The 26,293-nt window shown below is 43.6% G+C and overlaps 1 protein-coding gene across 2 annotated transcripts in view; it reads right to left on the bottom strand.

The window, feature by feature from the left end:
- The window catches only part of ZCCHC24 (zinc finger CCHC-type containing 24), a 110,801-nt gene extending 98,156 nt beyond the window's left edge, over positions 1-12,645 (bottom strand). The window contains exon 1 of one of the 2 annotated variants that reach the window (XM_068688517.1): positions 11,819-12,645. In XM_068688517.1, the coding sequence (XP_068544618.1) occupies positions 11,819-12,058 (240 nt within the window). In that variant the 5' untranslated portion in view covers positions 12,059-12,645. The remainder of the gene's footprint in view (positions 1-11,818) is intronic. The other variant, XM_068688518.1, reaches the window with a different exon arrangement.
- Positions 12,646-26,293: the final 13,648 nt, after the last annotated feature.

The following is a 26,293-nucleotide window of genomic DNA, read 5'->3' as shown; positions in this document are numbered from 1 at the left end:
CTGGAAGAAGGAGTTGGGTTGCCCTGTCATCGGCGTGAAGAAGTAAGGTTTTCATATACTGTAAATTATAAACATTCTCCAGTCTGTGAAGTGTCTGTGATGGTAACCAGACTAGCTACACTAATTATTAGCCCTGCACTAAAATGTCAAAAGGTGCTGAAGTTGTTTATCAGCTTGGATTTTCGTGAAGATAAGAAGTGAGTGTATCCCTGCGCTGTGTCATGAATAAAACAGTAGGACAGACAAGTCACTGCCCTCACTCAGTTGCTATTTTTACGTGAAAGGAGGGAGAAATCTGAAGCTATCAAAACAGTAATTCAGTGGCTTGTACATACTCATATACAAAACTTAACCTGAGGGCCTGCATCTGTCTTTCCTGGTAGTCACGCAGGGCTTGTTCCTGACATGGGACTTATCTGTGGGGCCATGCACCGTGTGTGAAAGCAGAACAGTGGTACCTGAAGATGAGCGTGTCTGGAGAACAGCACTTCCAATCTGTGGCTTTTTTGTGCTCCAGTTCCTTATAAATGGTCAGACCAGTGGCTTGCTTTTGTTCCCAAAGAAAATATGCGGTGCACGATCAATGTTTATGGTCAACCCAAAAGCCTTTTGAACGTAGAAGGTTAAGTAAAAATACTGCTTTAAATTCAGTTATATTAACTTCAGGCAGATCAAGCGTTTAATTACCAATGCTGAACTGGAAAACCTCAAAAACTGCTGCTCTATGGCTTATGTCTGCTTTAGCTCTTCTGCCAAACTATAGACACCTTTTCAGAGAATAATTAAAGAGGTTACTTAGTAAAATTTTATCACTGGACAAGTGGAAACAAAGCTTATCGCTTGCTGAAGAAAATGCCTGGAGGAAGGAAAAAAGACCCAGGCTTCTGTTTCCTTCTGAAGTCAAAGCTTAAGTCAGCTGTCAAAAAATTGGTCCTTAGGCTGACTTTAAGAAAATGTCAATTACTCAAGCTCCTTACTTAATGTAGGTAAATGTAGATGAGTCAAGTGTGCCTACATTCATCCTTCTGTCTGGGGATTTAGATAAACACATGCTTATATTAATCTGCTAATGCCTGCTTCTAAATATTCACAGAGAGAGGGCACTAGGATTTTCCCTCTAGAGAAATGGGTGTTTTGAGGAGACTACTCTGAATGTGGCATGATTTGTCAGTAGTTGTGAAGCAAGTCAGTGGTAGGGTAATGAATCTTTAATGTAGTGGCTAGATCTGTCTAATCTAACTCTTCTAGATCTGCCAGCTTGGTTGGCTGTGGCTTCTCAGGCTGTAATTGCTTCTCACCTCTTAAATTGCTTAACAGCAAGTGGGTGCGATAAGCTTCTCTGTATGACTTGCGTACCTTCACTTCATGGAAGAGTTGAAGAGCAGCACATGGCACCATCTCGCCTCACTTTAAATCTGCTGATCTTTAGAGTCTTGATCCAAAGCTTTCAGTGTTTGCCGTTCAGGACTTTCACACATCTACAGATCTTAAAAAGTGCTGCTCCCTGCCTGCTCAGTGGTGCAGAGGTAACAAAGCTGGCAGTGAAGAAGTTCAATCACTGCCATTGGATTGCTGAACTTCAAGCAGGGCTCAGAGCTCTCTGCTAGCAGTGTGATCCTTCCTGTAACAGCATCAGGGGCAGGTTTGGTGTGGATGTTGGTGGGGACACTTGTCTTATACACTGTACAGGGACCTCACAAACTGTCTTTAATGTCTATTAACAGAAAGGTGGAAAAGGACAGGACAGATGTTTGGTCAGAGGTGCGCAGTCTTGGAGGAACTCTCTAAACCTCGTACCAAGCTCTGCAGGGATCCTTTTCATCAGCTGAAGGCCAAACAACCGCACACTTATGTTAGAGAAGCTCCAACACATGAGCACTATATTAGGGACAAGGGAGACCATTCACACTGCAAATTACTTTAACACATCCCCACAGGAGCCTTCATTTCTCAGCCTGTCCCTGGGCTGCCTGCAGCTGGATCTCCCCTGGGTTGCAGCCCAGTAACCTCCCTGACCTTCCCAGAACGAGCAGCGGTGGGGGCGGGAAGGCCCCACCAGATCCCCTAATCCTGGTGCCTCCTAATGCTGCTGAAAAACGAGCATATTTTGCGGGTGTCAAGATGGGGTTCTCAGGCTGCAAGGAGGCTATGAAGGTTATAAAGCGAGGGGAGAAACGGATGGACGTATTTTGACCCCTGCACTTTAATACCCACAGCCACATTCTGTTAACATCTCTGTTTCCTGCAGGAAATCTTGTCTCAATCTGACCTACAGTTTGAAAAACAAGAGTCAGGTTTCCTTTCATTTGGTGGGTCTTTTGACACTCCAAACATAAGAAAAATAACACCCGGAAATAGATATGTGCCTGTTTAAGGCACACTTAGGAAAGCATTTACCTCCTGTGCAGCTCTTACACGATGAAAGGTTCTGCTCAGAAATGTTCATTTTGGGTTAAATAGAACTTTAGGTCTGAGACACTTTTGTTTATATCATTTACATTCAGTAATGCCTTCTTGGCACAGAAACCTCTGTGATGGCTGCCAAAGTTTAAAAGAGGCAAAGCTAAGGTCACTGTCAGAGGTAGGAACAATACATCATCTGCCCAGAGTGGGCCCCTCACAATGTGCTTAGGGCCTCAGTTTCTGCACTCATGGGAAGACAAAAACTTTTCCTAAATTGAATATAGTGAAGAAAATAAATTGCTTCCATCTATTTGCATGACAGGCTGGAATTTCATCTTGCAGCTCCAGCTTTTGGATAGTTTTATCTGTATCTATAGCCACCCTCTGAACCAGTTGTTACACAGCATAGCTTCAAGTGTGATCTAAGCAAGCGGGTATAAAACTCCACATTCTGCTTCAGATAAATTATAAAAATTGAGTGATCTAGTTTCAAATTAGACTTAAGGATTTTTTTTTTCCCAGGTTGTGTTTGTTGGGGTAATGAAGATGTTATTTTATTAATTTAAATTGCAATGCATTTTGGAGGAAGATGGTTGTAAGAATGCCTCCATGTTTCAAGGACAGGCCCCCGATGCTGAAACCCTGTTCTCTTACAAGCCCTTATGAATCCCTCTTTTCAGGATGCAACATGTGTACAATAGGTCCATTGCTTTCCATTCAACCACAAGTATCCACAGCCCTGATGAATACACGTATAGGTGCCTGGCAGGCTAGCTCAGTGCAAAGAGTCAAAGTCTCCTCCTCCCAAACACTTCCTATTTCCCTGCTACAATCTCCAACAGGTTTAGAAATCTGGGACTCCTGGGTTGGCAAGAGCAGCCTGTGGGAGCAAGATGATCCCTCTAAGATGTTTGCTTGGTTGGCAGTTAGCTGGATGAGATGTAAATATAGACCACCAGATTCCTGAAATCCTTCTTGGGCATTGCACTCGTGTTCATTCAAAAGAGACGCCAAATCCTGCTGTGTCCTTGGAGTAGCTGGGGGTGGTCTTTTTATGTAGCACGAACATATTTCTGCTTCAGGTATGAAAACCAGAGCTGTAGATCTCACAGAATTTCTCTGGACTGTGAGGGTATTTGCTTATCTTCAAACTGAACCTTGAGAGACAAAACGTATCTCCCAAGATGCAGGTTTTGGAACACCACACAACAGTTCTCCAAGCAGTAGCAGTTGTCAGCGGGTATGAAAGAGCTAAGAAAAGGCCTACAGGAGGCTCCTCAAAAACCCTCCTGCTCAAGCTATTGGGACTTGTTAGTATTTGCTCACACCAAAACCCAAGACAGAAAGAAATGGGCTAGGCTTGTGATTATGTTAAAACTTGACAACTTAAAACCTACTGAGACTCAAAACAACTGTGCTGGCCTGGCTAGGCGAGGGACATAGACAAAACCCAGTCCTCCTAACTTTTCTGAAGTGAATCTCTCTGTAATTTTAGGTTCCACTTCTAGTAGAAGTAGGTTCTACTTCTAGTTTTCATTCCTAGAAGAAACTGATCTATGTTGTGACACTTAGGAAATACCATCTGTCTGAGTTCTGTCAGAATTGCTGGAGGATTTGAATAGCTTTGTAAAACTTAATCAGTTCCTTTGCTCCGCTATAACTCCTCTGGAACCCTGACAGAAACTGAAGAAAACTGCAAGGAAGCAAAGACTTAAATTCTTTCCATTTAATTTAATCATTTCATCATGGCTTTCTAAAAGAGGGAGAAGGGCAATGCAGGAGAGCGGCAAACTGGGCATCAGGCAGCTGGCAATTTCCCTAGGGGAGGAAACTGAGGACGGGTACAAATATCAACTATTATGTTTCAGAAAGCAGCCCAGAAGCTTTAAGGTGATATCCACTATCACTTCTTAGGCATCATTTATATGCATGCATCTAGTTTTGATAAGAAAACACACTTGCTTTTGCCTCTTTGCAGTTCCTTATCAGTGTTGTATGATAAGCTTTGTAATGTCTGTGCTTGGGTGTTCATGCAAATGCACGGAGTCAGAATTTAAATGAGCAACTTAAATTCAGAGTTAGAAAATTGCCTTGCATTGATCCTCACCTAGTAACTGTCAATAATGTGATCTCTTCTGAACTTCTATAACTCCTTGCAGTGGTGCTGTTTCTTGCTGTCTTGTACAAATCCACAAAATCCCCAAAACAAAGTTTAAATAAATAGGAGGGAAAGGGGAGTGACTTTGGCTTTTGGATAAAACCATTGTTTTGTACACATTTGGATTTTCTATTCATTCAATGCTTTTCATAAATATATTGGTTGATGTCAGATTTGACTGATTGTCTGTGCAGTTGACTGGAGAAGCATCTTCCTTTTCTGAGTAATTGAGTCGATGTCGAAGGAGCAAAAGAGGAAGGGATGAAAAATCATTACCCAACAGTTATATCACAGTTACATCACCCCTTTGTTTGGGTGCCTTGGCATGGAAGACACTGTAAAATAACTGTAACTGAGAACTGCACGTATAAAATAGAGTTGTAATAGGAATCTTGCATGCTTTTGCCTCTGACTGTTTGGGTGGGGTTTTTTGTTTGTTTCCCTGCGTGTACTGCCTGGCAAACTTTTCAAGACATGAATGTATTTCTGAGACCAAAAGCAAATGCCCATGCTCTTCTTAGTTACAAGTTTGCATATCCCAAGTGATCTGTAAGAGTTGCAATAATTTTCAACTAATTGGGAAGAATACATATAATTGCTCCATTTTCCATTCCTTTTTTTTTTATTTTAACAATTGGATTAAAAAGAAATCAGTGGTAAAAAGAAGGCCCACATCTCTCTTCTGCATGACCTGATGTAAGTTTAGCAATTAATATTTTAGCTCTTGCCAGCTTTTCAAACACAGTTCAGCCTTTGATGTGATGTTATGTGGCTAAATACTTGTGCTGCCATGAAGCAGAAGCCCAACTATAAGTCACATTTGAACAAGGTAACACTAGAGGCAGAGCAGATGCACTGCAGAGCTGCAATAACATTGGTCTCACGTGTAGGGAGGGTAAGGAGGTAAAGAGGCTCTGGCTACTGGGTTAATACCAGCGTATCTTCACCAGCAGCTTGCTTCCATTAGGTTTCTGCTCGTCCTTGTTTGGATAAAGAATCCCAAGGAAAAGCAATGCAATTGTACTTAGAATGCTTAAAAGTTTAAAATATGTCCTGGCATATTTTAGTAGAGAAGTCAAAAGCCATGCCTAAGGGATACAAATGGAAGACTAATTTGTATGATCACTTGGCTTCCCACTTCTGAAAATAATAAATACATGTTGTATACGATTCCTTTTCATATAACACCTTCATGGATGCAGTTTGTTTGTTCTGGTTTTGGTTCCACTCCCTGTCCCAAGCAAAAGTGTTTTCCAAAGACAGAAGTAGCAAAACAGGAGGCCATGGCTGCAGAAGTAGCAACAGAAGAGTGGGAAAACAAACAAACAAAAAAAAGTGCTTCTGGGCTTGAAACTCGCCTTAGCACTCACCTGAATTTTGCATTTTACAGCACGCATCAAACTCGAATTGAAAATGCAGTAGCTGCTAGATCTGAGACTTTGAGACCACAATACAGCTGGGGGTGTGAAATCTGTACTTTCTGTGCTGAAGCAGCGCTTTCAAAACAGCTTTAGAGATGGCTGCACAGGAGGACAGAGGCTGACATGCTGATACCCCAGAAGTTTGCTGACTCACAGAGGTTCAGCTCTCTCAAATCCCTTGCAAGGAGCAGTGCAAAAAAGAAATGCACTAGACAGTGCGAGTACCAGTGTACGTTGTGATGTATGTATACAGAAGCAATTAAGTTTTAAAGTTTGAATCATATGCTTTGCATGCTGACAGCATAGACTTGCAGGGAGCCTCTCATCTTTAAAAATGATTTATTTTTTTTTTAATAACCTAAGCCCATTATAGTTAGCAGCAACGGTCAGGTGTCTTAGAAATCACAGGGATTAAAAACAATGATTGTTTTGGATTGATTACTTTAGTTATCTGACAGCATTGTGCTAGTATTTCTTTCACCTTTGTAGGCAGTTTAGTGACAAGAAAACAGAAGGAAGTACATGTTGTTTTTGGTTTTCTTTCTTTTTTTTTTTCTTTTTCCTCCCCTTTTAAATACCATTTGTAAAACCACAGAAAAGCCAGAAAAGCCTTTGCACCCGGGGAGGAGGCAGAAGAGAGAATGCACCTGAACTGCTATGCAAGTTCTTGAAAAGCAGTCTCAAAGTAGTTGACTGTCACTTTACATAGCCACAAGATATCTGTGAAGTGCCATCATACTGAGTCAGAGAGCAGACGGGCCTCCAACATAAGAACTGCTGAGCTATTGCCTTTCCAAGTTAAGTTTAACTTAAGTTTCAGTTTTAGCACTTAAATAAACAATAATGAGAAAAATCAAGGCAAGGAGATCAATCAAATAATAATCACTGTTATTGATGGATGTTTTAAGAGTAATTTACAGCTGGCAGTCTTAGTGGAATGTTTAATTATTCCATAACACACTTTTTTCTCAAATATGTGAAATTCTTACTACTTTAAATTTATCTAAATGACTTTTGTCAGGCCGCTCACATTTTGAGGATGTAGATATAGTTGCTAGATTTTATTTGCAGACTTAGCTTTTCTGTGTGTATGTGTTTTTGAAGTAATACTTGAACTTTCTCCTTTTCTTAAGAAAAACCTAAATGGTTCAGCTTGAGAAATAGTAACATCTAATACTGAAAATGTAAAGGCCAATCAAGGCCAGTAGCCAGACTCCCTTGCTATTGCCTTTGTCCAGGTAAGAAAACCTTACTGCAGGAACAGCCCTGTGCAGTGTTTGATGCTTTGTGATCCTACACACTTCGTCTGTGCTAAAAGTAAATCTTACACTTACTGGGAGAATAAGTAAATACAGGAACCAAGACTTTTTTTGAAGTTATTTTCAACGTGACTTCATCTATTGAAGGCAACCCATACACTGCGCTACGTTTAAGGACACTTCAGGAAGAGGAGAAAGATAACTGTGGTTGTTGAGTCTGCAATGTAGAAGCAAGGAGTCCAGTCTGAGCAGGCTTTGTGCTGGGTGGATCACAGATACGCTCTGTGCTGGAGCACCTAACGACTGGCCAGAGAACCAGGGGAGTCAGAAGTGTCCCAGAGCATAGGGCCCTTTCTGCTAACCCTCATCTCTGCTCTGTTTGCCCTAGGACCTCACCAGCTGCGAGCAGCTTCACACAAGGTGTTTTGTCTCTTGCAAAGTGTTTTGTCTTTGAAGTCTTTGTTTGTGGCTGTTGAGATGGCAGTTCGTTTAGTGGGGCACTGACCTGATCTTGTATGGCAATCCCTGTATTACTCTGATACTTAGAGGATGGGAGAACTCGTGTTGTTTTTTGTTGTTGTTGTTTTTCCTTACTGTTACCCTTCAAATTAGTTCACCTAGGGGTAAATAAGAGGTCTTTCTTTGTGATGTATTCAGCTAGTTTGTTTGTCAAAACTTCTATGAAGGACAGACAGGAAACAAGATTGTTTGATAGAAAATGTATTTTCTGTAGAAATGCTATATTCCTACCACACGTCTTCCTGTTCTTGCAAGTGTTTCATCATTTATTTATTTTTTAACAATAATATACATGAATGTCATTGTCTTATTAACCTTTCATCTTTAGAAAGCTGCTTCACAAGCTGTACTGATCACAGTGCTGCAGACCTGCTTCTGTTCCACTGGGTTTCATCAGGATTTGCTGTAGTATAGGCTCTAACTTCTTTTTCTTTAATTCCCCAAATTTTCCTTCCTGAGGGAGTGATCTGCACTTTAATGCAGCCGATTGAACTAGCTCATGTTCTCTCATTCCCAGTTAGTTCCTCTCTTGCCTGTAAAGAATGGATCTGCAAGTCCCTGAGTCAAAAACATGAACTGCTTCTCAAAAACATGGATTGTTTTCTAATCCCATACATGCAGTTATTTGGGCTTAAATAAGACCTGGTTTGGATCTGGAGAGTGGCTGCTGTAGAGGTTTCTGGAAGGAATTCCCCTCTTGGAAAGACATGCGAAGCATTGTACGTGGGTAAAGAATTCGCTAGGACATGGGCTCCTTCTCGTGTAAATATTGGCCTGTTCTGGAATTAGCACTTTATGTTCAAAGAAACAAGTTTGATTATAATATGGTAACTTGGAGTTAGTTGTAGCTGTCTCCTCTTGACCAAAGTCAGCACTGATTTAGTAGGAAGCCTACTGTGAGAGTAGAAAAATGCCATATGACTCTATTGCCCCATTATTCTAGGTTTCTCAATTATACCACGCAATGACACAAAGCCACAGTTACCTGGCTGTGTCTCAAATGCCTTAATTCCCATGTAACCAGCCTCACAACAAAACCTCAAATACTTGGCTCTGACGGATGGTGTTATAATGAGGGTGGAGTTGGGTTCAATAGCCAATTTAATACATCTTAATGTTCTAACATGCTTTCGTTTCATATCTAGGACATTAAATGCTGCAGTAAAGTTTTATTTAAAGCAGGTCTGTTTTGCAAAATGAGTCTTGCATATGGAACAAAACATTCATTGTCGCTTTACTGTTTAAACCTTTATTATTGCTGCTTTTTCTGGGTACAATGGGCTTTTATGCACCAAACAGCTGTGTTCATCATGTTTATTTAGAAGGCGTCCATTGTAGTGGAAAAAGTCTGGAGGACAAAAATCTTGGTGAAGTGCAAGACTACTCTGTGGGTGCTGGCTCTTTTTTTTTTTTTTTTTTTCCTGCCCAGTTCGTTGGTCAGCATGCAAGTCACATACACAGGCACTGCCATGCAGACTTGCAAACCCAGTATAATAGCAACTTCTCACGAGTGCTGTCTCTTATTCCAAGCAATCTCCTCCAGAAAATTTTCAGTTGCAAAGCAACCTACGGGGCGCATAACTATTTTATACCCTGTGATCCTACCATTTCTCAATCTGGTGCTATTTTGGCCTCTCATTAGGTCACTTTCCAAATATTGTATACAGCTACTTGTCAATCATTGTCACAGCCCAGCTCCAGGATAAGCCAGCCCAGGACAAAACTGGGAGGAAAAAATGCCAACCAAAGCAAGCACTGTGCAGAAAACAGTCAACGCTTTAACTGTGGAAAGCTACGTGTCTTCCAAAGATAGCACAAGCCCACTTGATGCAAAAGTAGCACACAACACTACTGCTCCCCAAAATAATTTTACGCAGTCAAAATACTTGGTGTACGCTGAATGGCATCCGCAAATAAACAGATGTTAGAATTTCAAGAATTGAGAGCATGACATTGTAGGGAACTCGTGTGGCTCCTGCCAAAAAGCAGTCTAGCTTAGTTTCTGGAAAGAACAGGACATTCAACATATTGACAGAACTTTTTGTTGTTGTTGTTGTTTTGAGTAACAGTATCTCTAATGCCTTCCAAACCCCTTAGTGAAAGATGCAGAATAAGCAGACAGCATCAGCCCGGGGAACTAAAGCATTCCCTCGCTTCTTCAGAGCTCACCCAGTGTGCGAGTGCACTGCTGTGCCCTGAGAGGTGGCGGCGTCCCCTTCCCTCTGCACAGACCCCCTCCCTAAGTGCGAGCCGCGTTAATGCATAGTTCAGGTGAAGACTGGAAATAGAGAAAAGTGTCTCTACCAGCAGGGTGGTCAATGCTATTGTTGCCGCAGGCTGGAAAAGGAACAAACTAACGTGCTCTGTCTTTAAAGAATATTAATATCTGCATAGAATCAAATGACTCCTTATTTCCTGCAAGCTCACCAGGCTTTCTGCAGAACTGGTGGCTCTCGGTGGTTGTCACTAGTACACCTCAGGAAACAGGAAAAGGTGAAAAGGAGTTGTGTAAGGTGGCACCCGTATGCCTCAGAGGGGTGGAAGGGAGCTTGGTGTGCTACTCCTGGCCCAGGGAGCCTGAGGTGGGGCTGGCCAGTGCTCCTGGGAGGTGGCCACAGCTGGGGGAAGCCCTGGCCTGCCAGGAAATGGTGTTCCAAAGGAAGGGATTTTGGGAAAAAATGGAAAGAAATGTGAACCGAGGGGGAAGGGGGAGAGTGTGACAAAATGATTAGCTCCTGCTCGCAACCGGTGTAGTAGAAACAGAAAAAAGAACTTAGAGAAACTTTAGGAAAACTTTCTCAGACTGTCTCAGAGGTCTGCATGCATCCTTCGTGTACTTTGTGTGGGTGGGTTTCTGTGTTTGTTTTTTCTTCTTGTGAGAAAAAGGGAGGAAAATGAGGACCTGCTGTGAGCGGGGTGCATCCCGATGTTTGGAAACGCGGAGCTGAGCGGTGTCCCGCTCTTTGAAGAGGCCATGTAGGCCAGTCCCGGACTCTTACTGCTACCTGGAGAGCACAGAGCTCATCAAAATCCCCAACTGGTAACCGGTGGGTAGGGAGCTGGAGGCTTGTGTTACGCTCCCTCTTGGCCTTTTAGCAAAATCACTGTGTTGTGAAGTCTGCGTATATTTAAACTGGGTATGTTAGGCTTACTGAGGCTGGGTGCATCAGACCGGCTGGGTTTTGATTTATATACTCTCAAAAATAGTGTCAGTGTTGAGACTGGATGTGCTTTGCAAGATTCTGAAGGAAGAAATTATTTCTAATTAAGGAAAAAAGTACGTGTGTGTGTGTGCGGCTCTGGCTCTCCGCTGCTAACAGCTGTAGCACCGTGACTGCTGGGGAACTTGATTTCTTTTCAAGTAACAACCCCTTTGCTGACAGAAAAGCAATAGGTATTTTGGCCGAGAACGCATTTTAAACCTCTGCTGTGACTGAAACGGCTCCCAAATGTCCCTGGGGGAGTGCCGCCGCGGGTCGGGCGCGCAGCCCCCCCAGCCCTCGCCTCTGGAGGCCCGAGGCAGGAGCCCCGCGGCCGGGAGGAGCAGCGCGGCTGCTGCTGGGGGGGGGACCTCCTGCGGGCGCTCGGCCCGGCCGAGGGAGAGGTGCCCCCTGCAGCGGCGAGGTCCCTCCGATGCAGAAGTGCTTGACCTCAACAACTTCCTGCGCCAGGGCGCTCCGCAGTGAATTGTCTTTGTGTGCCCTGCGCTTTGGTTGCTTTCCTTCCCTCTGCTTTCCTACGGGCTGCTCCGCGCCTGACGCGAGGCGCGCACAACTTTTCCCCCAGCTCGCAGCCCCCTCCTTCCACCCTCGCCCCCCGTGCCTACGGCTGCACTCGCAGAAGTGATTTCAGCACGGATTTGAGGTGTCGGGGGGCGGTTTCGAGCCGTCGGGCCGCCCGTAGCAGCGCTTTTTGCCACCCCCCCCCCCCGGCCGGTGTCAGCCGGCGGGCGGCCGCTCCCCGCAGCGTCCCCGCGGCCGGGCCGCGAGCCCGGGGGCAGCCCCGGGGCGGGCGGCGGCATCATGGCGGTCGGGGCTCGGCGGGGGCCGCGCACTCACCTCGCTGCGCTGCAGCTGGAAGAAGCTGTTGAGATAGCTGGAGCCGAGCGAGGAGCCCAGCTCCGGCGGGCTCTTGGTGTAGCCGAGGTCGGGGTGCTGCGAGGAGGAGGGCTCGGGGCGGAAGGCATCGAAGGCGCTGGCCTGGTGCGTGTCTTGCAGCGAGAGATAGACCCAGTTGAGGAGCTGGGCGGGCTGGTAGACGGACGCGGTGCTGGTGTCGATGGCTGACAGCAGGCTCATCTTTCCCCCGAGCGCGCCCGGCGGCGGCCGGCTCCGCGGTGCCGCTCCCCCTGCGGGCGCTCCGGCTCCGGCCCCGCCGCCGTCCCCGTCCCCGCCCGGGCCGCCCGCTGCCGCCCGCCTGGAGGCCGGGCCGGGGGCTCGCTGCGCCCCGCGCCGCCCTACGGCCCGCCGAGCCCGCCCAGCCCCAGCCCCAGCCCCAGCCGCAGCGCTCGGCGCCCCACCGGCATCGCCGCGGGCCGCGCAGCCAACTTTCCGCCTGCCCCCTTCCCTTCCCTTCCCTTCGCTTCTCTTCCCTCCCTCCGCCCGTCCCTCCCCGCCCGCCCCGCTATCTGTCTTTATTCCCACTCCCGGGGCACCGCCGGGGAGGAGCTGCCGGCGCTCCGGCGGCGGCGCCGCGCCCCCACGGGCCTCCCGCCCGCCAAGGGGGTGCGGGGACGGGGAGGGCGCCGGCCGGACCCCTCCTGCCCCCCGGGGCTTCCCCTTCGCTGTCCCCTTGCCCCCTCCCGGGGAGGACCGCGCTCGCCCCGGGCTCCGTGCGGGGCTCCCCGTCCCTCCCCCGGCTCCGTGGGGGAGCGCCCTCCCCGCCGCACCGCCGTCGGGGCAGCGCTGCACGGCGCGGCGCGGGCAGGGCTTCCCAAAAAAGGCCGGCGAGCAGTGCCCGGCTCCCTCGGAAAGCCGGGGAGGTAGCCCCGGGACGCGCGGGAGTTAAAGCGAGTAGGCCTTTTAAGGAGCCTGGTAGCACAAAAGGGGATGATGGATGGTCCTGCGCTTAGGAAGGAGCCCGAGTGGGTAAGCTGGTCCTTACAGCCCGTAAACATCCCCGCCGCATCGCCTGCGGTGGCTGGAGCGGAGTAGGGTAGCTGCTTGGTGCGAACACCACATCGGGAGGTTTTAAAACAAAAGAAGGTGATTGAAAGACTCGAGCAAGGCTCCTTGTGCTGTTTCCTGAGTTGCAGAAGACCAGCACAATCTCTCTCAAAAAAAAAAAAGCCTTCCTTATTTTATTTTTTTTTTTTTTTTTTAAATCTGACCTTTCCAACATCAAAGTTGGCATCCAGGTTGCCGTAATGAGCCATACGTCTCTGTTCAGAGAGAAGAAAAATGGCCCTTCTGAAAAGGCAGGGTTGTAAGCCGTAGAAAATGCAGGTCAGCATACACACAGCAGACAGCACTTTTTGGTTGTCAGCAGCAAACCCAAAAGATGGATGCGTTTTACTTCTGAAAGCTGTAGTTAACTGCACAGCTATCTGCCTGCAAGAGCTAAGTGAAGGTGTGAGGACTGTAACTTTCCCCAGCCGCAAAGCAAGGTCGAGTTTGGAAAACTGACAGCAAGTTAAGCTCCTTTAATGGTGCTTACATAGAGATAGATGGATATTTACCGGGAAAGTTCTCGCAGTGTGAATGCAATTTGCTCATTTATAAGCTCTCTTGTTTTACAAGCACTTTGGAGCACATCTAAATATGTGCATATCAGCACGAGAAGGAACAAACTACACCAGTGCAAAGGGCCTCTTCAACTGTCTGCAGCACAGATCATAACAACAGCAGAACTAAATCAAAGCGCGCCCCCAACTCAAACAGTTGCATGAGGTATTATTCAAACAAAAAGTCTGAATGAGGTTTAATCACTTAATAAATTATGGATGAGGATTTTCCAGGATTTGCTGGTAAATGGTAAAAGAAGAAATACAGATTGCATTTGAGGAACTTGCCTTTCTGGCAGATGGTGACAGTGGAGTCAGGATATGGTAGAAAATCTAGGAGGGGGAACTGGGCTGAAGCTGCTTGATTTGCAGTTGTGGACTTTGTTTCTGTGAGCATGCTAATTCCTTCCTTAAAGACAATTTCAATTTTTATCACTTCCCTCTTTTACTTGACAAATTAGAGTATATTTATTTTTTATTTAACAGCTCCACTGTTTGTCCTTTTCAGAAGGATGCTGTGAAGCTCCCAGGAGTTCTGAACAAGCAGGAAAGGCGATGTAATGGGCTTTATAAGTAGTATATGTGAAAATATAGAGTGGCTGAGGTCATAGAGTGTTTGGGAATAAGTGGTTTTGGTATGTTTAGGTACTCCTCTACAAACCCAATGTAGTCCTCCTCGGAGCTGGTTGGTTGGATCACTTCAGGCACACAACACAGTGAAGACTGCAATGGGGCGAGGGAAGGCAGAGCTGCGGTACGTGCGCTATGGCTGCTGCATCCAGGGGTGCACCAGCCTCCGTTGGCATTTAGGGTATGTGCATTCTGCCAGATGCATTTGGACGTCTCAAGTTCTTTTAATTTCCTCTCTGTGGTAGTCCTGGTGGCTTCTAGTACCCATGCAGAGGAATGAGTGAATTGAATGGGTTCTTTATTCAGCATGTCAAGAGAGACTGCAACTGCCTCCTCTCTGAATAGCTCAACCAAAGAGCACTTGCATGGAGGGGTTTGGTTGTCATCCTGGTCTGCTGCTCCAGTTGCTGCTCCAGTTTCTTCTGGAAAATAGCTTCCAGGCATTCTTCCTCTTCTTCTGAATTTAACACCACTTTTATCTTAGCAAAATGCTGCTACCACAGTTGCAGATGTCCTGTTCTCCTAAAGATGGTAACTTTTTTTTTGTTCCAAGTCCACTTTCTTCACCTTTAGAAGTCATAGGTCAGTGAGGAGGGAATGGGTGCAAATGGTCAGTGTAGCAGATGTATCACAGTAGAGAGGAAAAAAAAAAAAGTTGCCAAGATCAATGTTGTCAGTTGTTCTCTGAAAGGTTTGTTGTGGAAAAACTATCCAGTGGCTACAAGGTATCTTCAGCAGGTGTTGATCGCATAGGGCTGGAGTATAAACAACACCACCTGTATAGATTACGCATCAGCTGTATGGTGCTGAAACAGTTACTTATTTATCCTCCTGGTGTTACTCATGAGTATTGCTAGTAAAGCCAGAAAACAACTGGAACTGTAACATGAAGCTTTAAATGGCTGCATGGCTTACATGACTTGGATAATAGTCCTGAAAGAGGTCAAAGTTAAACACACGGAGAGGATCCATCATTTTCACCTCAGTCCTATTCCCTAAGCAGCAGGTGACCATGTAATTTATTAATGACCTTGTAACCACTCACCTTAGCGAGCTGGACCTCTTGCAGCTGCTCTGTTCCCAAGGAATCTTTGCAAAAGCGAGGAACATAATTTCTGGCCAGGACTCTTTTCATTAATCTAAAGTAGTCACGTTCCTTCTTTCGGTGCTCATACCTTTAGATGAAGTCAGCCTTTAAACTGTTCTTCAGAAATGTGCGTTTGTGTTAATTGTTTGTGTTTTTTGTTTGTTTGTTTTTTCTTTTCTTTTCCAAATGATATTCCATATTTTAAAAATAAATGTACTCTAATAGATGTTTTGGATTCTCATTATTTTTAAAGAGTTCTTGGTTGGAATTGCTGTCATCTTAGTTTATCTCTGGGTTAGATGGGGCTCCAAAAGGGAAATAGAAGGAATACCTAACACTGGTAATCAGACTAGAGAGCTTGAACCCATCACTGGATTCTCTGTTTTGTGTAAGCTGGGCATGTGTAATGCAATGGGTCTTTCAGCTCTAGCATGGAAGGAGTATTCCAAACTGAATGTTTTTCATGTGCTAAGGCAGAGATTCTTATCTTATTATGAAATAATTTAGCTCTGCTATGGAAATAGCACGTATACGCTCTTCAGGTTATGAGAAGGCATTTAAGTTTTACAGCTGTAGAACTGTATAAGTGCATCTGCATGTGGTGTGATGAGTTATGGAAGTTACAGATGCTTGTGCTTGCTGCATAGGTACGACGCTTCTGCTGCCAGAAACAGAACAGCATAAATCGAAGTTCATGAAATTGAGGCTAGGAAGTGCATGCAGTTGTGTTTGTTGCACCACGTAATTTTGCAGCTATCCCAAGGCCCAGCTGCAGTCTAGTGTCCAGGTACAAAAGTCAAAATTCCCATTTTCTTCTGCTGGGCAGAGGCAACTTAAAGTACATTCCTCCTAGAGCTTTGACATAGAAGGTTCTGGAAACGAATGAACATGAATTTATAGCTTATTCACAGGCAGACTTTTAGTAAATACATACCACATGCAACAATGATTTGTTGTGGGTAGTGTGCCAAGCACAGTTCCTATAAGACTGTCTCAAACCACAGAGTGGGTAATGGGTGTAACAGATCTTCTCGGAGCGCATGGGTTTTGCACCTGGCCAGTTCATGGTTTCAAGTCTCAGGGCCTCCCCACTTGCTCTATGTTCAGAAGTCAGTGCATTGCTGAATAATTGCATGAAAAAACTGTGGCAGATATGAGCAGCTGTATGAGAAATATTGGGTTTGGATTTTGTGTGTGTGTGTGCTATTTTGCCAAGCAGGGGTTTCTCAAGTGCTCTGTTTATTTTGCATTAAAAGGCAGGAGGTTCTCGCCTCTAGTACTGACCTAGAAGTTCAGCATCCCTGGCCAGAACTGTGGCTGAGGCATCTTATCCCTTTTATTTAGCCCATCCTTGCCCCTTGCCCTTGCTTGACCCGGGAGTCCCAGAGTGTGAGGAGCCCAAGGAAGGGAGCAGAGCAGAGAAGGGCAGCAGAGGTTAGGGAGAGAGACCCGGGTGCAGAAACAGCCCCTCTGCCCTACCTGAAGGAGCTGCTGCTGGTGCTGGCATCATGTAATACTGCACTTGTCACAGAGACTATCACTACCTCCTGCTTCAGCATTGTGCTCTCACCAGTTTCTTTTGAATACCTTCCTTATGTACCTCGGATTATCAATGATTTTGCTTTTTCTGTTATCCCAAGTTTCTATTTGGATGACAGAGCAAGGATTTAATTTGTTCACTGGAGTACATGCTGCTTACTCGCTGTGACCCCTGGGGCTGTGCTGAATCTAAAGCGGGCATTGCTTGTGTCTAGCACTCACCCTGCTCCAGGAAAGTTTGTTTCCTGGTTACTTCCAGTTGACACAGTATTTATATCAGAATCGGAAACTCTCCAAGGAGGTTTCAGGCAGTTCCTTACGTAAAAGGAATGAACTGCACATGCTTGAAGATGAGATTTCTTTTCACGTCCCAAGATTTGGTCCTTTGTCTCATGCAAGGTCTCAATTTTTGCCTCAGTCAGCAGACCTCATGTGTCTCTGAAATTCTCTGTGATTGCCTAGAACTCATCTTTCCTACATCCCCTGCATTTGAGGTGTCTGATGCCAGCAGGGTCTGCTTACAGCTCTGGACAGGCAGAAGCTGCCACCTAGCTCGCATCATCCCGTCAAGGGCCAAAAAGTCATCAGGTTTTATAACAGATAAATTGCGTGTATGTTTTGGATAGACTTACTACATCAGCTCTGGTATATGATTTTATGAGGACAGTTATGTCACTGCAGGCATAAATAGGGACTGAGCAACTCTAATATATATATATATATATAAATATGTACTTCTGTCAATTAGCCATAAGAATAACTGCTTTCTTGTTTTCTTTCTTATCGTGGATAAGAGAGATCAAGTTCTGTTGTTGGATGTTTGTTTTGCCTATTAAGGTGAAACTTTATTTTTATGCTCTGTGTGGATCTAGACACCTCAGCAGGTGCACTGTAAGGCTTTGCAAAGAGGAGACTGGTATCAGGCTGTGTGCACTGACCCAGCGCTGTCCCATGCAGTTAGAGTACCACCTTCTCCTCTTAGAGAGACACTAGCAGGCTTGTTCAGCCCTCTATCTTAAAGGTAGCTGTTAATTTAAAGGTGTTAACATGCACCACCTGGTCCTATGAGGCTGGGATTAGTCAGGCATATCATTAGCACTAATAACTTGTTGAATGAAAAGTAAAAATGAAAGCTGAGGAAATCAGCTAGGGCGTAATTGCTCCAAAATTAACTTTCCACTGTTTCTGCCTTATGGAATGTCCAATGTGCCAGGAAATATGAAGAGTGAATGAACAGATGATGTATTTCTTGTCAAACTAATGAAACAGGTGTGAGGTTTATTTTTCTGCTTTTAATATTGATTGCACCTTGTTTTCTGCCCCTTGTCTCAAACCAACCCATAGGCACCTTCTGCAGCTGATGTGTCCACCTCGCTGCTTCTGCCACAGAATCCCTGTCACTGTAAGCCTCTGAGGAAAAAACACTTTCTTATTTATGCTTTCAGAGATGCTTCTAAAAGTATGTAAAAAAAATGATGATAACAATAATAATGAACTGCTTGGGTAAACAGGGACATGGAAAAAACAGGGAATATCTGGTATAATCCTAATACTCACTTTATAGACCACAGAAAAAGGTCTTGCTTGTTCTTATGTTGGAGAAATATAACGGATAGATAGAAAGTCCCATTATAAGTCTTTGTTGTTTTGTGATGGCTTCACTCTACGCTGCCTCTGAGGAGGCCCCTTTCAGGAAGGTGGCTTTAGCTGTGCAGCATGCATGACATGGCGATGATTGTTGCAGGTGGTACATGTTCCTGTCATTGCCAAATTCCAGCTTCAGTAATGGCACGGTTACATATTGCTGTAACACCAAAAACATTTTTCCCATCCCTCTGCAATGATTTTTGTAAATGAATGCTACAGAGAAATGGTATTTAAGAGATTTATTCAGGTCCAGAGAAAGAAAAACAGTTCTCAAATGAGCCAATTTTTTGGTTAAATTAATTTTGAATTAATGAAAATTCTCTTACAAAATATCTGTATTGACAAAACTTGTACAGAAAAATCTAAAACAAACCTGTTGAGTCTCTGGGTTCTGGAAACCCATCTAGGTTTTCTAGACAAGAAAAAATGTTTGGTTTAGTTGCATTGGAGAAAACAAAACAAACAAACAAAAAACACAAAGGAATTTGTTTAATGCCACTTTCAGTAAATATGAAATTACTGACCCTTCTATCTGTATTTATAGTTTGCTTTTATGTACTCAGTGATGGGTTTTGAATGAAGGATGACAGAGTACTGAGTGAAAGTTAAATGTTTTTTTGAGTTGTTAAATGGTCTCTGTTCATCTTTGCCTTCTTGGGTTCAGAGAAAAGGAGAGTAAGTTAATCATGTTTAAAAACAATGCTAGAAATGAGTGGTTATCTACTGTTTTGAGAACTAGGAAATTGCCAAGCACAGCTTACTTTCAATGAAAGAGACGCACATGTGTTTTCCCTAGGTGGAAAGTAGGGGTGCAGGGTGTTGTCCCTTGCTGGTGAGGGTCAGAAAGGTCTGCAGAAAAACTTTGTGTTCTGGTTAATTGCTGGTGCAATGTCCTCCATGCTATTCATTTTGCTTCCAGTGTGAACATGTGCATTTTGACTGTATTTGTATCAAAACATAGCCAAGCGCAGATGACAAACATCCACGCTGAGGCACAGCACAGGAAGGGGTCATGCTTTTCAGCCAGATTCTTTCTAGGTCACCAGTGACTTGAATGAAGATGTCAGTATCCCGCATCTGTTTTCCTATCTTTCCAGATGTCTTGAGGTGAGATAAGAGGATTCATGCAGCTAAGAAAAAAACTTATCTGTATTGTGTTCTTTGTGTGTCAGCTAAAAAAGTATCGGGCCTCCCCTGGCAAACTTCATGCTATGAAGAAGTTTCACTTGGCTTGAACTTACCTATATTTAGTAAAGAATATAACAATATGCTAGAAATAATATCCTTTGTTTAACTTTTTTTTTTTAAACCTTTTCCCTTGGTGATCTGAAAATATGACTGTGCTGCAAATGTTGCCAAGGTTATGATTCCCTTAAAAATCTTTTGAGAAGAACTGACAGTGACAACTAATATCCCCAGTAAAATGTTGTGGTTTGGCTTTGATTTGTGGTCGACTGTGGCTGGAGTGGCAGCTGGAGGTGCAATTTGCAGAAGTACTTCCAGAATTGCCATTCGTTTTCGGTTGCCGTCGGACAGCTTGAACTGGGTTCAGGCTTGGCTTGATTCTCTATTTGAAGGCACCTGGATCTCGTACTTTTTTTGCACTTCAAAGGTTCTCTTGTTCTCTCCACCATCATAGCAACGTGATGGTAATTCTCTCAGAAAGGATGGCTCTAGAAGGCCAATAAATAAATAATTCATGGCCTCCCCCCGAAGATCTGCTTTCTGGATAGCTTGAAGGCTGTATGTTAGCAGGAGGCTTGGGTTACATTGGGACATTTTTAAACTGACAGTCACACTTTTAAAATGAACAATTGTTTTTTTATCATAATAGCAGCCAGCCTGAAGGACTAATAAATTCCACCGAGTTGCCAGAGATATAGCTTAGTCTCCTTGGAATCCATAATGCATTTTTAATCAGACTGTTATGGCGCCGTGGTACCTGCATATTCCATTGAAAGCCTGAAAACCATCCTGTTATAATTCAATAGAAATCTAAAGAGTCATATATCCTCCTTGGGTTTCTTGAGTTTGTTTTCTTGGCTTGTCATAACTCCCAGAGACTGGGAAAAGGCTTCACTCTTTTCGACTTGCTTCTTTAATTATTTGCATTCCCTCACTGATTTTGCCTTATCAGTAAACTCTTTGTTTCCTCTCTTGCCCCGTAACAGTTTGGGTGCTTGTTGTTTTGAAAATCTGTTTGGGAAAGTAACCCTCCAACCCGAGTGGCGGATACTAAATAAGGTTGTATCTACTCTAGCAAGTACTGTGGCAATTTTTAAAGGAAGGTCAATGGACACTGCGCATTTCAGGCTTTTTTTCCACAGAACAAGATCTAGTTTTGCTATCTAGACTGCATGCCCTCTAGCAGTCAGAGCACATTTCAGCACAGGCTTGTATTTAGGGCACATTGTATGTGCTTTGACATGTGAATAAAAACAGGGCAAGGGCAAACAGTCAAAAGATTTACAACAGGAATATGAAAACGCTTAAAATGTTGTTATAGCTGCTCTCTAGGTGCATCTACCTGAGAGCAGTGCATGGACTAGACTGTTCCTGAGGCATGGTCTGGAGAGCAGACACACTATGCTTGTATTTCTTCTGTGATAGTATCGGGACTAATGGCAAATTCCTGCCTTTCCCTCTCCCATCTACCCAGGATGGATTCCAGCAGTTTTCCCTCTTTTGTGGGTTTCTTCAGTTACACAACTCCTTGTTTATTTAGTTGTTGTTGATGTTTTTTTTAATGCTCTCTCCCCTATGGAGGTTGAAAGGCTCTCAACTGAGCATTACTGTTAGCAAAAGTTTCAAAATGCTAAGATGTCCCTCCAGTGTTTTTGCAGGGCTCAGAATACTTTACGAATGGTTGTCATACTGGCATCCCAGTAATCACAGAACATTTCCATGATGTGGTACCCTGAACAATTTGTCTTCACTCATACTTCTATGTTTCATCCATTACGTAGCTTATTCTGCAAGGCTTCCAAAGGGATCCATGCTACCAACAGTGGCCCAGCTTAGTTCCCATTACCACTTATTCTCCTGGAGTGGAACCAGAATCTGCTTTATGTGATGCAGAACACCAAACAGCAATCAAGTCAGGATTTTGTCACGGGTGAGCCAAGTTACAACTAGCAAGGGTAAAAGAAAATGACCCTATGTCATTCTCTTCAGGTTCTAAAAGTAATCACAGAGTCATTTAGGTTGAAAGAGACCTCCAAGATCATCGAGTCCAACCTCTGACCTAACACTAACCAGTCCTCCACTAAACCATATCCCTAAGCTCTACATCTAAACGTCTTTTAAAGACTTCCAGGGATGGTGACTCAACCACTTCCTAATGATCCTCAGCTGAATGGTACTCCAGAACTAGTCGCTATTTTATCAATATAAAATAAGGGTGAGTGCACCCACTAGCTGTGTGTGTAAAACCAGCTCTGTAGTTACTTAAACTCGCACCAACTGAACAACTTGACCCGGGATAGCAGTGGCACCACGGCAGGCAGAGCCAGCCAAAGCTCTGACCTAGAATTTTGTACTCCAGCCACTAAACCACATAGCAACAGTTTGATGAGGGTTCTTTCACAATGGGGATGCTGGAAATACATTCACTCCCTTGAAAAAATGTTCTACATTTGGGATGCAAAGTTCTACCCTGCCTTTTCCTCTGAAACAAGAACAATACACAATAAAAAAATAAAATAAAATCCTAGACAGCTTGTCCGCTTCTGAATTTTTGTTTTGTCCTCTTTAGGGGGCTGACTAAAATCTGGACACATGGTGAATGTTTCTCCTTCAGGTCATTGAACTGTTTACCTTTGAGCTAGCTTCTGCCTCTTCCTAATGAGCTGATTTGGCTGCTAAAAGCGCTGGCACTCCCCAGGACTGTGAGGACAATGTCTTCTGAACTGGTCCCTTACCCTGCTTTGCAACACAAGATTTAGGGAATGGTTTTCACTGTTTATTGGGACTGGGATTAAGAATGGCTGTCTCTTGAGTGGCAGGCACTACTTGGGACCTATAAAAGTCTCCCTTTGAGTTTTTCCTTCCTTTTCACGCTGTTCAGACAGTTGGAAAGTTGCACCTCTGTTAAGAGTGAGAAACGACAGCACTGCAAAGCAGTGACTTTAAAGAGCCTGGCTGTCTTTTGGCACTTGGTTGTTCAGGATGGGATGCGTTTAAAACCTTAAGCCCCCCTTCCAGCTGTCTGTGGAATACTTGTGAAAAACAAAAATAATGCTTTTCCTATTTTTCTTAGGACCAATTCTGTCTGTTACTGTCAACTGTCAAGTAACTAAGTGGTGTAATCTAGCGCTGAAATCCTTGCATGCTGAACTGATCACCAAGGGAAAGAAAACCAAAATGCTCAGCCATGGCTTGGACTCTGGGCAGTGACTTGGGTTTGCTTGGCCACGCATGTGCTTGTGGCTTTCAAGCATCTGCCCAGGCTCTGACGTTCCAAGGGTAAGACAGTGATTTATTACAAGCTTTGCACTTTAAACAGTTTTTCATGTAAAGTTCTTCTGTTAGTGTCCAATTTCTCTTGCAGCTATGTAGGTACAGGCTTTGTTAGAAAGGGGTATTGCTATTTCTGTGGGATATTATTTAAAAACTATAGATATATTTAAAAAAAAAAAAAAAAGTAAACCATCCTAGCTTGTGATGAGTGCTTTGTTTGCAAACCATTTTGCTACATCTTACCTGGAATACCTCCAGCTCCTTTTTTTTTTTGCAGCAGCTGCTTGTGACACATTCCCAGCACTATTAAGCCACCTTTTTTTCCAACAAGAGAAAGGCTCTGGGTCTGCCATAATTGCTCCCAGCATCCTGACTCTACCTGGAGTGCTTCCATCTCCTGGAATGAGTCCAGCGTCTGCTCTGCAAGCCACAGTGTGCAGAGCTTTGGTTGTTAAAAATACTAAAGACTTGCTTTCTCAAATGTACCTGTATAAGAGTTCAAGCCTTGACAGTTCTTAGTAGTGTATGACACAGTTTTATTTGGTTTTGACTTCACACTTGATTCCATTAACAATTAAATTAAAAAATGTATCTTACAAGGCTGATAAATCTTTTCTTTAATAACTCTAAGCCTTATCTTTTTGCATAATAGCATTTTAAGTATTTATTGTGTATTTCGATAGAAGCCACCATAGCACGTACTTTTCCTCCTGATTTCCCCTTGTTACTTCTCTTTCGATGAGAGTTGCTTTATGAGTGTGTTTACCCTGGCAGATTTGGTGTAAGAATTTCCAGATTCGTATTTGCAAGTAATTTTTTTCATATATGTAACAATGGCAACATTGAAATCCCAAGCAAAAAGTGCTATGTAGCTGAAAAGCTTGTTATAACTTTACAGCAGAGCAAAACTGCCAGCTTTTGTCTAAAAGCAGGAGTTTGAGAAATGCGAACATATACATTACAGCAGGAATTAGATCTGCTGCTCACACAACCAGCACATGTGAGCGCGGTGAGGTGGGTGCTGCAGCCTCTTATTGCAGTCCCAGAGGGGTCAGTGCTGCGTGGGCTGCTCGCTGCTGCACCTCCTCTCGGCTCGTCCTCGCACTGGGCTCCCACATATGGGAAATGGCTTCCGGCACTCTGTTTCCAAGCTTCCTTCTCAAAAACATACCAGGTAGCACAGAACGTAGTATATTGTTTCTGCAAGCTGGAGGTGAACCGACAACCTGCCTCGTAAGTTCCGAGGTGCTAGCCCTATCAAACTTATTTTTATTTTTTTTTCATTTTAAATGGCACAGACCAAAACCAGTTTAGTAAGTTATTACTTATATGCTGTGCCACTAAAGCATTGAATTTGCTTAATTTTCATATTTTCTCTTTTCCACGTAGTTGCTGCCTGCTATGTTGTTGTTAGCATCTTCATTGGTGTAGCAAAGTCCTGGCCTGCTCAGCACTCCTACTGGGGCTGGCATAGGCTTGAACGCGTGAGGCATTTGTGTGGTGTGAAGCTGTGTGCCTGGACTGGCCTTGCAGGATGCATGGTGTTTTTCTGTCAGGTGGATGTAAGTCATTGTTTGCATGTAGGCTCTGCTGAGAAGCCTTGGGAGAGAACAGAACTGAAATGCACTTTTCGTCAACTCCCTGCATATTCATACACATCTGTGTACTCAGAAAAATACCCAGTGATTTACACTGCCAACAAAAACAGCTGTATATGATGAATAGCCAATCCTTGCTATATACTACTTCAATATACTGCTCCCATATGATCTACAGCATAAAAAATATTTGTAGAAGGGACTTGGCAAATAACTTTGAGAAATTAATACATGCAAAAAAAAGCTGTGACAAAATTTAACTACAAAAACCATTTGAATCATTTACCATGTTTTACGTGAGAAATCCTTTACTTTAGAACTCTTCCATTTCAAACTGTGCTGTTTTCCAATCTTTCATAAATGTATCGGTAGTATAATTCATAAATAGAAAATTGCTTTTTCTGGTATTCATTTTTCATATCTGTGGAAGAGTAGATTTCATTTTCATATTATTTCTCCCATAAAGGAATATGCATTTGTATCTCTGTTTACATGTGTGTGCTCACAGCTAGTTATTTTCCCTCTTAATGTTTATGAGAACTCTTCACAATGCCTTTTGAAAAGCACACAAACTCTATTGTTGCCTGTTCTGTTAACGTATTCAAATAGATGAAGGAGGGAGCAGATTTTCTTTAAAGAAACCATGCTGCTTTCAGCAGTTTTCACTTGCTGTATTAATGTTGGACTGTGCTGACCTTAATAACTTTTTGCTAGGTTCCCACTAAATGTTCATGATTATTATAAAGGAATGATTTATTATAAACTACCGTCAGTACAGTACACTCTACGTCTTTGAATTGACTGAAGGTATACACTCTGACAGAAGTTCTGCAAGTACACATAGTACTGCATCTGTCTGACCTTTTTATAACCAGTTGTTTTAATCGCCAGTAGGAAAACAGTATTGGAACAGTGCATCCCAGTTGTTTGCTTTGGCCAGGGGTTATTTAAGGCCCAGTGATTCTGTTGCTTGCTCTACATGGGCAGTGAGTTAATATCCTGGAAGTTTTTTGATGGCCTGTCAGCAGTTCTTACAGAAATTCCTTCCCAGTTTTCCCCCAACATAAAATACGGTGTAAGTGTAATGGGCTGTCGTGATTTTTTTTGTTTGTTTGTTGTTGTTTTTTGTTTTTTTTCAGTAATCTAGGATTAGGTCAGATTGTGTGGAAATTATGTACAAATATGACTGAAAACTTGTTTTCTAATTTGAGAGAAAAAAAAATCCACAGACAAATTTATTTTATATTGTTTTCATTTGACTGTCTTGTCCAATATCTGACATACCATACTGGATTTTGAGATTTAGCTCAAGCTACCCTCACTCCCTTGTACCCTCGTATTTGCTCTTAATCTGGATCTCTAGGAAAAGGTAAGGGAATTCATTATTCACATGACTCTGTGCCTGACATTTTTTTTTTTTTTTTTTTTTGCATGTTTTGCTCTACTGTTTTGAAAATAGTCACAGGCTAAATCTCTTAGACATGTTCTCCAGTGCTTCAAAAGCCCAGAAGATGCAGATGAAGGGGGATTAGTTCAGGTTAGTTTCTTGAGTGTATAGGTCAATGGAAGCTACACATACGTAGGAGGTAGAGTAGTAAGGTATAGATATTCATCCTTCGGCCAAGTCACAATGCAGCTTGTATAGACAGCAACATGGCAGATTTTTCTCCAGTCAGTAAACCACTAACCTTAGTCTCACTTCTATAGTACCACACTTCTCCAGTGTGAAAAGAAAGACAGATAATTCTAACAGTGTTTGGTACACTGCACTTACACAGCCTTGTGACTGTACCAAATGAATGCACAGGCACTTGAGATTTGGAGTTCTTGACCACTCAGTTTTCCTGAAATT

This window comes from Anas acuta, chromosome 7 (assembly GCF_963932015.1).
Source record: "Anas acuta chromosome 7, bAnaAcu1.1, whole genome shotgun sequence".
NCBI classification, from domain to species: domain Eukaryota; kingdom Metazoa; phylum Chordata; class Aves; order Anseriformes; family Anatidae; genus Anas; species Anas acuta.
Note: the sequence above shows the minus strand (reverse complement) of the source record. Positions and strands in the feature narration are given on the sequence as shown.